Here is an 11,101-nt window from a genome sequence, read left to right on the forward strand (position 1 = left end):
TGGTCGAATTTTATGGAGGAGGAGATCAGTGGGAACACCAAGGATGGATCTTCTGCATCAAAGGTTGATGATAAAGGCAATTATGCCTTAGCGATTAAGGAAAAGAAGGGGAAAGGGAAATATTCTCATTCCAAATTGGATTCTTGTCATGGAGGCAAGAAGAAAGACATAACACAAGTGAAATGCTTTCATTGTCATGAGCTAGGCCATTTTTGTCCACTCAAGAAGTCCAAGAAGAAGTCCTCAGGAGGAGCGTTGGGTGAGGCTTTGGCCTCTTAATTCGAATTGGACTTTTCCCTCATTGCATGCATGGTGTCATCAATGATGGGAAGCGTATGGTACTTAGATAGTGGAGCTTCATTCCACATGACTGGCGATAAGGAGTTATTTAGTGACCTGGAGGAAAAAGATCTCCAGATGCATATTGATATGGGCGACGACGGGAGGTATAGTACTACTAGATTGGGCATGGTTACTTTTCAGAGGAAGCATGGGGCTCCACTCACCTTGAAGAATGTTATGTACATGCACTGGGCTTAAGAAGAACTTGGTATTTGTTTCCATGCTTGAGGATAGAGGCTATGATGTGATCTTCTTGAAAGGAAAGGCGTTCCTTCAACACATAGCCACAGGTCAGGTAAAGAAGATAGGGATTCAGGTGAAGTATCTCTATAAGTTGGAGTTAGAGGATTGTGCTGCTTTGAGCACAAAAGCATAGATGGTACAGAGTCAAAACGTTGGCGAGTTGTGGCATAGGCAATTAGGTCACTTGCATCATGGGGCTATGAAGATCATGCAGCAGAACACCAGTTTGTCCAAAGCTACACCAGAGCAAGTTGATACATGCAAAGGGTGTACTTTGGGTAAATACACCAAGTCTTCCTTTCACGAAAGAGACAATTGAGCAGAGGTTATTCTAGAGTGATTCCATTCAGATGTGTGTGGATCATTCTCAAAAACATCCACAACCAAACATAGGTATTATGTTATATTTGTTGATGACTTTTCTAAAAAATGTTGGATACTTTTCATGCAGAAAAAGGATCAAACTTTCACAAAGTTTTGTGAGTTTAAAGCATTGGTGGAGAAAGAGTTGGGCAAAAAGGTTAAATCTCTACGAAGTGATAATGGTGGTGAGTATGTCTCAAACGAGTTTAAGAAATTCTATGTAGCAGAAGGGATTAAATGGGAGTTGACGACACCCCATAACCCTCAACAGAATGGGGTGGCCGAGAGGAAGAACAAAAGCATAGTAGGGGAAAAATGATGATGTTGCATGATCAAGGCTTGCCACTACACTTATTGGTTGAGGCATGCAACAGAGCGGTCTATTTGAATTTTTCATAATAGAATCCCACATCAGATACTTGGTATGAAGACACCATAGGAGGATTATTCCGGTAAGAGGCCAGATGTTGGTCACTTCAGGATTTTTGGGTCATCGGTATATTTCCATGTGACCAAAGATGCATGAAAGAAGCTTGAGCTGAAAACAGGGTTGGGGATATTTTTGGGGTACACTGATACACCTCACAACTATCGAGTGTACTTGTCAACCAACAAGACGATAGTCGTTCGTAAGGATGTTAGATTTGATGAGGAGAAGGCCATGTGAGTTTCGCTTGAGAGGGAGCATCGGCTACATGCGGGCAGTTGAGACTATTTTATCTCCTAAGGTTGAGCAGCCTCAGATTGGTGTGGAGCAGCCACATGCAAAGGATCAAGGAGTGGAGACATCCACTCAGGCAGAGTCTTCCAAAGATGGGAGAAAACATAGCATAGAGGCTGATAGGCTATTGCATGATGCATGAGAGAATTTGGGAGCACCCACATCTCAGCCCAGACAAAGAAGGTCACGTGATAGGTACACTAGATACATGGCTCTTATGAGCAGATGTGTTGTGACAAAGCCATCTTCCTTAGAGGAAGTAGTGCATTAGCTGATTTGGGTTGATGCCATGGTGGAGGAGTATGACTCCATATTTTGTAACAGTGTTTTGGATGTGGTCCTGAGACTGGAGGATAAGTCTGTGGTGAGCTCCCATTGGCTTTACAAGGTGAAGCAAGCTACGTATGGTAGTGTGGAGAAGCATAATGCTAGATTTATAGCCGTGGCTTTTCACAGGTATAGGGGATTGACTATGATGAGACCTTTTCTCCTATTGCAAGGTACTTGTCGATCAGATCTATATTGGCACTACCAGCACATATGGGTTGGAAGATACATTAGATGGATGTGTAGACAACCTTCCTTAATGGCACGATTGAGGAAGAGGTGTACATATAGCAGCCTAAAGGTTTTGAAACCTTCTACCGTGAGTTGCACGTGTGTCGGCTCAAGAGAGCGTTATATGGGATGTAGCAATCACCTTGTGCTTGGTACACCAGGATAGACAACTACTTCACCAGGTTGGGCTTCACGAAGAGTGAAGCGGATGTGAACCTGTAACACATAGTGGTGGAAGGTAAATTGTTGATCATTGTACTTTATGTTGATGATCTCATACTGACAGGTGATGATCGGCTAATCAAATCTTGCAAGGTTGAGAAGGACTTAGGGCTCATACATTACTTTCTGGGCATGGAAGTATGGTAGGGCAATGGGGAGTTGCTTGTATCTTAAGGCAAGTATGCCAACGAGATACTTAGGAGGTTCCACATGGAGAGCTGCAAGCATATGAAGACTCCTCTAGCTGGTAAATGGAGGAAGGAGGATGCTAATTCAGGAGAGATAGTGGAAGCTACTGTTTATAGGAAACTTGCAGATTCATTCATGTACTTGGTGAACACATGACCATATTTATGTTATGCAGTTAACCAACTAAGTCAAGTGATGGTTAGGCCTACCAAGTTGTATTGGAAGGCGACAACGCATGTATTGAGATATCTCAGGGGCACTTCTCAGTATGGATTATTGTACATATGGACATAGGGAGTGAAGCTTCAAGGCTTCACCGATGCATATTGGGCAGGGATTCCATCCGACCAAAAAAGCACATCAAGAGGGATTTTCAGTATTAGGTCAACAGCAATTTCTTGGTACAGTAGGAAATAAAAATCGGTTGCATTCAGCTCGGCAGAGGCAGAGTACATGGCTGCAAGTCAGGCAGCATGTGAGGCCATTTGGATGTGGAAGATCCTGGTTGGTCTGTTTAGTCAACAGATGGATCCGACAGTGATTTACTGCGATAATCATAGTTGTAACAAACTCTATGAAAATTTTGTTTTTCATGATAGGTTCAAGCACATTTATATCCGATATCATCTCAGAGATTATGTATTGAGGCGGATCATGTTGTTTGAGTACATTCCCACAAAGGAGCAAGATGCTGACATTCTGACAAAGGCATTGTCAAGATGTAAGTTCGAGTTTCACAGAGACAAGATTAGGGTAGCAAATAATCCCTTTCTTGTTGAGAGGGAGTGTTGAGAAATGGAAACAAGAAATTCCAGTTTAATTCGTCCTTGAATTAAATTGTGAATTAAAATTGAATTCTATTCTCATAACAACTTGTAAATAGTTAATTAAGTTTAAATAACTTAATTAGCTTAGTAATTTTGAGTTGGAAGTCTTTCTATAGTCATGTATATGTTATCCTTAAATTTTAGGGGTCCAGGATGAGTTTATTTGAGTTGTAATTAGATTAACTTAGTTTACGAGTTATGGTCAGTTAAATTAATTCTAACTGTTTGTAGAACTAATAGAGGACTAACAGTCAGTTGGTTCACTAGTGCATCCACAAGTGTTATTCCAGTTAACTGAAGAAGCGCTCATGAGAAACTCATGCATGTCAGTTCAAAGAAATACCTAGTTGATACTTGAGTGCAGGGATAGTGTACTATCAGTTGTATGATTTACTGAGTTGTAAATATAATGCATGCAATCAAAGAAGGACCTATATTTGGATTGCACAATTTTGGAAGCATGAATTCCCTTTAAATATGGGCTATTCATCCTAGGAATTGCACAAGGAAATAGGGGCTCGGAGAGTTGCAAAATAGGTTAAGGATTTGGCTTGAGCTAGCTTGTGAGCTGAGAGTTGAGCAGACTTATGCGGAATTGTTCTTGTGAGAACAAGATTTGTATCTTCACTCGTATTTCTGAATAATGCAATACAAATAGGCGGGGTTTTGAGTTGTGTTTTTCCCCAGGAAATACTTATTGTGCTATATGCCATTGATTTATCTTCTTCTTATTCATATTGTTTTCATCGATCTATTAGCTTCCGCTGGTTGAAAGTAAAAGTAGATTCTTGTCCTGTGCTTTAGTACATTGCATGAGCTTGTGAATCTACAGGAAATTCTACAAAAACTATGGAAGATTTTTTAGAACAGGAGCCTCTGAAGTCCAACACTCAAAGGAAAACAAATTACATATATCTACAATCTTTAGCAAGAAAATACAACTCAGTAAACTCTATAATTCCTAGTGGAAAGCTACAACATTGTTGTTTAATAATAACTACACAAATCATGCAACTAGTCATCTACAAAAATGAAAAAAAAGGCAACGCCACCTTAATGCGAGCACGAAAAAGCCAAATATGAAAAATTATTAAAAAGAATTTGATAACCATGCCTATTCCTATGTATGCTAAAAAAGCTAGCGAATGTAGACGAAAGTGGTTGAGCAACTACTAGTTTCGGTCCATAGATTTGAATCTCCTATTAACTCAAGACCCACTCTAAACCTAGTGATTGAAACTTAGTTTTCTATCTGCAAGCCAACAGGTAACTTATTAGTTTAATGTGGAACATGTATACTTATTAAGCATTGATTTAACCACAATGTAAAAAAAAAAAACTCTAAATTTCAAGCACAAATTCTCCATATAATCGCCAACTAGTACTCATTTAACCGAAATGTCTTTTAATGGAAGTGCAACATTCACGACAAAACAAATTATACATATACACAAGCTTCAACGAAAAAGAAAAGGAAAAAAAATACTCAATAATCTGCAAGCTAACAACTAAGCTTACTAATTCTAAATCTCCAAAACTCAGCAACTACAACATAGATTTTTATTTTCAAACCAACGATTGAGCTTACCAATTCTGAAGATTCAAAATTTAACAATTGACGTGGAACAAACAAGTAATAATCCCCTCGCAAGTACTGGCAGAGAGAACTACCTCTGCTTTCAATACCTTTCTTTTCATGAAAGTAATATTGCCCCATTAATCTACATGGTTGCCACATTGTTATACATGATGCTCCATACCTCCAGTAAGGTGTTCCATTCCCCACTTCTGGTGATTAAGTTATTAAACCATATCTAACCATATCACATCAAACATAATCCATTAAATGCCACTTAAAACCCAATCTCATCCTATGTACATGCTAGATCTAGCGAAGTGTAATTCGTATCATACACTAAATGAACACAATAATGCAACATGGATAACAATAAAAGCATCATATGTCGAACATACATGATGTCATATCTTCTGACGTCATATGTCGAACAAAACACAAGGGTTAAATGGTGTGTAGCTCCCAATTATCAGTACAGTAGTCGACGTGTGAATACACATACCATCAAATGCATATAACAATCACTATAGGTTAAATGTTGCATCCAAATGCACATATGCCCCACCATTAAGCGTTATTGCCACATGGATTAGCTCTTAGACATTCCATTGCCATGTTGCCCCAATGCATACAACCATGTTTATCAACTAACAGTCATCCATAGTACATAGCCATCATTATGAAATAAGACCCAAACCCAACTAACCAATCACAATGCAAAAAAATAAAATTTAAAGCATTTAAAAAAATAAATTTAATTTCTTTATAATGTCAACCTTATAGTTTGTTGTTTAATTTTTGGTCAAATAAGTGATTAATATATGGTTGACCAATGAATCAAATACTCACTCTAAAAAATAATATAAACTCAGTTAAAAAAATAATGAAAAAAATAATAATAAATTGATTTTACACACATTTTTTTGGTCAATTTTGTCCAAAATTTGATAGATATTTTTAAGAATCATACGTTTAGGTTGTTTGTTCTACAATATTTGAGTGCTTGAGGAGCCTTTCTGAATACTAAACCATTCAAAAATACATTTTAAATAACAAAAAAAACACAATTTTATTTAAAATTGTGTTGTGGAATTCCAACTTATAAAGTCAGTTAATCTATATAATCACATTAAAATAAATTTAAATAATATTTCAGAACATATTTAAGTAATAAATAAAAATAGAAATATTATTGATATACATAAAATATAAATAATAACTATAAATTAAAATTCATTCTACCATAAAAAATCAAAATAATAATAATGATTTATAATCATTATATTTTAAAACTTTATATTTAAATTTAATTAATAAAAATATAAAAATTTGATATTCATATCATTTTTTTCTTTAAGATAATTATTTATCTATAATTCATATTACACATATTATATTAAAAATTAAATTATAAAAAATATAAAATATATTTAGAAAAAAATGTTATATATATATATATATATATATATATATATATATATATATATATTCAAAAATTAATTTAAATATATATATATATATATATATTCAAAAATTAATTTATATATATATATATATATATATATATATATATATCCTAAAAACAATTAAATTAACAAAAATATATAAAATATATTTGGAAAAAAAATTGTTATATATATATTCAAGAATTAATTTAGAAATATATATATATATATAAATATATAAAAAGCAAATTTATAAATGTATATAATTTTTTAATAAAATTGAAAATAAAAATATTTATACATATAAAAATTAAAAATATAAAATTTATATAAATATAAATAATTATATTAAAATAAAAATAAATACATCTTAAGTTCTATAAATCATGTGCTAAAATTTGATCCTTTTCCAGATAAATCTTAAATTAATCTTTATGGGTGACTATAAAATTCCCACCTTGTATAACATAGTATATATGAAATGAAATAATTCGATAAATATTATAAATTAAAATAATCCTCAGAGTAATTTCATAAATAGTATAAACTAAAATAATTCTTTATATTTGATATCAAGTATATTTATAAATTAAAATAATCCTCAAAGTAATTACATAAATAGTATAAATTAAAATAATCTTTTATATTAGATATTAAATCAAAGTTACTTGATGTGCATTATTTAAATATTCTTATATCTCATCATCATTTTCTAAGAATAGGGTGGTGAATGAAGAGTAATGTGAATTGGCTTAAAAAGGCAAAGCAAGATTTGGGTTTGTTAATGGAGAATAAACAATATCATAATACGTGTTTATTAGCCGTTAATGGATCGGGTATGGGGGAGGGAAGTCGAAGTGTCACAAGGCGCGAGTTGTGAGCCGTGGATCCTAAACCCATCGTACAGTCAAGATTTATTTTCCAAAAAACTGGTTTTTGTTTGTGTGTGGACTGTTATTGCAAGAATATGCAGGAGTGAGACGACAAACGATGGACGATCATGTGATTCCATGTTGCAGGAGCCCAAGGCAGAGACAATGGCCACAACGCTTCAACAACTGCTGCTGCTTCTGCTTCTTCTTCTTCAGAATTTTCTGCCCTTTACTTCATCTCTGTAATTTCTCTTCTCCCTTTTCTTCTTGATCTGCAACTTCGCCTTTCTGAAATTAAGAACAGAGATGAAACCATCGCCATCGCCACCTCGATCTGAGATACTCTGCAAGCAATTCCTGTTTGCGGGTGGGCTCCTGTGGAACGGCCTTGGAAACCTGCAACAAGCTACCAATTGCAGTACTCCCCAGAAGGAATTTAAGGGAAAGAAAAACCAGAGGCTCTCAGAAGCACAAGCACCCAAAGCTGCAAAAGCCAACACCAGGCAAACCAAGGGTCAGTGGACGCCTGCTGAGGACAGGTGATCGAATCTCTTCATTATTGTTAATCTTTTTAATCATTGAAATTTGAGATTTAACTGAGTTGATGAATGTTAGATATTTTAGTCTGAAGATTTCCGGAGTGCTGGAATTTTTTGGAATATATTTGAAAGCTTGTGCATTATAGTTATCAAGAAATTTCGATAGTATTATATATATATATACTTTTTTTCCTTTCAACAATGGTATCTTTTATTTATCTTTTTCTCTTCAACAATGATGAAAAAATATAATAAATAAAATGTCTATTTTTTATTTTTTTTTCAAAATTAGTTAATCAGTCCTTATTTTGTGTTTTCAAAATCTAATCAATCACTTCTGATTTTGTGTTTTCAAAATTTAGTCAATCACTTCTTATTTTGTGTTCAGGCAACTAAGCTATTAACCTCCCATATCCAAGAAATAACAAACTTGTGGCCTGTGCTTGTGAAATAATAAACCAGTGACATAACTAAAAAAACATGGGTTTTCAAAAGAACTTGATAGAATTTTTTTTTCCAGAATAATACACTATTTAAAAGGATTGGTCAAATTTCAATATTTTTGGTTTTGATATTGGCGAATTTGCTACACTACACTTATTATTATTTTTATATTTTTCTTCATTCCTGACCATGATGATGAGTGAAGTGTTTATAAAAAAAAAAACTAAACATTTCAAATATTGACACATAGATTATTCCAAACATTCTTTCCTTAAAAATGTGAGATATTGTCTTAATCTTATTAAATTATAAATCTCACAAAATTGATGAATTTACTGATAAATGAAAATATATATATATATATATATATATATTTTTTTTTTCTGAAAGCATTCTTTCTTCACGCTATAAGTCAATGATTAGCTCACTGCTTTTTCATCTTATCCATTAAATACCACTGGTATATCTCACAGGATGTAGAATATTTTTCTTCAGATGGTAAATCAGTAAATCAATAATTAGCTTACTGCATTTTCATCTTATCCATTTAATACTACTGGTTTATCCCACCAGACACAACATTCTTTCTTCCAGCTGTAAGTCAATGATTAGCTAACTACTTTTTCATCTTATCCATTAAATATTACTTTATATCTCACAAGATGTAAAGACAGTAAGTCAATGAATGGTTACCTCACCGTACTTAATTGTCCATTTCTCCCTCTTTGTGTCTCAGTAGTAAATGTTAATTTGCCCATGCAGTTTATTGATTCATCTGGTTGAAAGGCACGGGCAGCAGCAGTGGTCGAAGATAGCCACTTGTTTGCCGGGGCGCCGTGGAAAACAATGCCGAGAACGGTGGCAGAACCATTTGCGGCCTGACATTAAGGTTCTATACTTGTATTAATTCTCCACTCTCACTGAATTTGCGTTCTTTGAATTCTATGTTGGCTTAACTTTTAATTAAAATTAATGGGTATTCAGCGAGAAGGATGGAGCCTAGAAGAGGAGTGCCTGCTGGTTCAATTGCACGAACAGTATGGGAACAAGTGGGCTCATTTTGCAAAGAAACTCCCCGGGCGACCTGAAAACGCCATAAAAAACCACTGGAACGCCACTCTACGTCGCAAAAATCGACGCAAGCCACGCAAATCCGGCGACGCTGCTCCGTCCGTGTTGCATGACTACATACAAAGGATGGATGCCCTCAAGAATGATTCCCCAGCGGCCCATCAATGGCCAGAGGAGCACAACCCATCAGCCCACATTGACAAGTTGCATCAAGAAACCTGCAGCAGCAACCAAGAAGTGCCCGTCACTGTCACCACCAAGATTCAAGAAATGCCCACCACTGCGACCACCAAGATTCAAGAAGTGCCCACCACTGCCACCATCAAGATTTTTGATGAAACTGCAAGTGGGGCAGGACCTGATAAGCCTATACTGTGGCATGTTCCTTCTGCTATTATAAAATCCCCTCCTTCAAACACTGGTGTTACTGGTGTTAATGTATTTGTATCCAGTTGGGAGACCTTATTAAACCCTAATGCTCATTCCTCTCAGGACCTGCTCCAGGACGTGGTGGGCTTTGGGATCAGAGGCTCCTCCTGCAATATGCAACAGGAGGAGGTGGAGGAACACCAGTGGATGAGGATTGCATCCCCTAATGTCAACTCCACAACATCGTTCCATCAACCAGTGCGTGATGAGATTGATCTGTTTGAATTGGTGACCCAACAGCCATCAAATCATCTAACCAATGTAGCAGCAGCACCTGCATGCATATAACATAGGTCACTCTCCAATCCTATATATAATCTTCACCTGCTACTTACATGTTGTCATGTATTCATTATGGTTCCCTGCTTCTCTCTCATCCATTGCTCTGGTGTCTTTTCTCTTCAAGAGTTGCACTATGTTTACTTATTTAGTTTCTCTGAGTTCCTTATTCGGTCTCTCTGAGATTATATGGGGGAAGTCCCTCAGTCTTCTGTGTGGTAACCCCCCTCAGTCGATCCCATGCCATCTTTCTTTGCATAATATTAACATTGCTGAGATTGTTGATAGTTCATGAACTCATATACTAACTAATTTATAATTGTGTTTACTCATCATGCTTAGACATTATATTATAATTAAGTTATTGTTCCTTTTAATTTTGTGAATTTCAAATTTCTTTCCATTGGCATCCAGTCGACCTTGTGCACTGTAAGGACAGTTTTATTTGATTTAACTTTCACATATGTATTTTTTAGTATTTTCATTGGAATGCACTAAATCATTTTGCTCTTTACGTTGTTTGTAATGTAATAGTATATTGAATTCAGATATCAAATCATGTAATGGTGTATTGAAGTATATAATTGAGTGTAAATTGTTTTTTGTAATATAATGGTGTATTAAATTTAAGTATATAATTGAGTGTAAATTTCTTTGTAATATAATGGTGTATTGAATTTAGATATCAAAGAATGAATGTAATGGTGTATTGAAGTGTGATATAATTGAGTATAAGTAGTTTAATATAAGTTTAAACTGGTTGTAAATAATAAAAAGTTGTTTGGTTAGTTTTAAATTTTGGAAACATCATTTGGTTGAGATTATCCATATTAATCTTCCACTTAATTATATTGATTCAACATCATTTTTGGTAAGAGGAAAGGGAACATATTTTGAGAGTATTTTGTGTTGGTAAGTGGATTCTTGTTGAACAACTTTAGAAACATGTAAGCTGCCAATTAGTATTTGAAATATTATCCA

At 34.9% G+C, this 11,101-nt stretch overlaps 1 protein-coding gene across 1 annotated transcript; it reads left to right on the forward strand.

Moving 5' to 3' along the window:
* The first annotated feature begins 7,664 nt into the window (after positions 1-7,664).
* On the forward strand, positions 7,665-10,513 carry LOC149243047 (uncharacterized). The gene is made up of 3 exons (XM_089371107.1): positions 7,665-7,897; positions 9,104-9,230; positions 9,326-10,513. Exons 1-3 carry the CDS (start codon positions 7,665-7,667, stop codon positions 10,127-10,129), a joined length of 1,164 nt encoding a protein of 387 aa, XP_089227233.1. The 3' UTR covers positions 10,130-10,513.
* The last annotated feature ends 588 nt before the right edge of the window (positions 10,514-11,101 follow it).

This window comes from Pinus tabuliformis, chromosome 8 (genome assembly GCF_031772625.1).
Source record: "Pinus tabuliformis cultivar Carrire ecotype Pingquan chromosome 8, CPIR1, whole genome shotgun sequence".
Lineage (NCBI taxonomy): Eukaryota > Viridiplantae > Streptophyta > Pinopsida > Pinales > Pinaceae > Pinus > Pinus tabuliformis.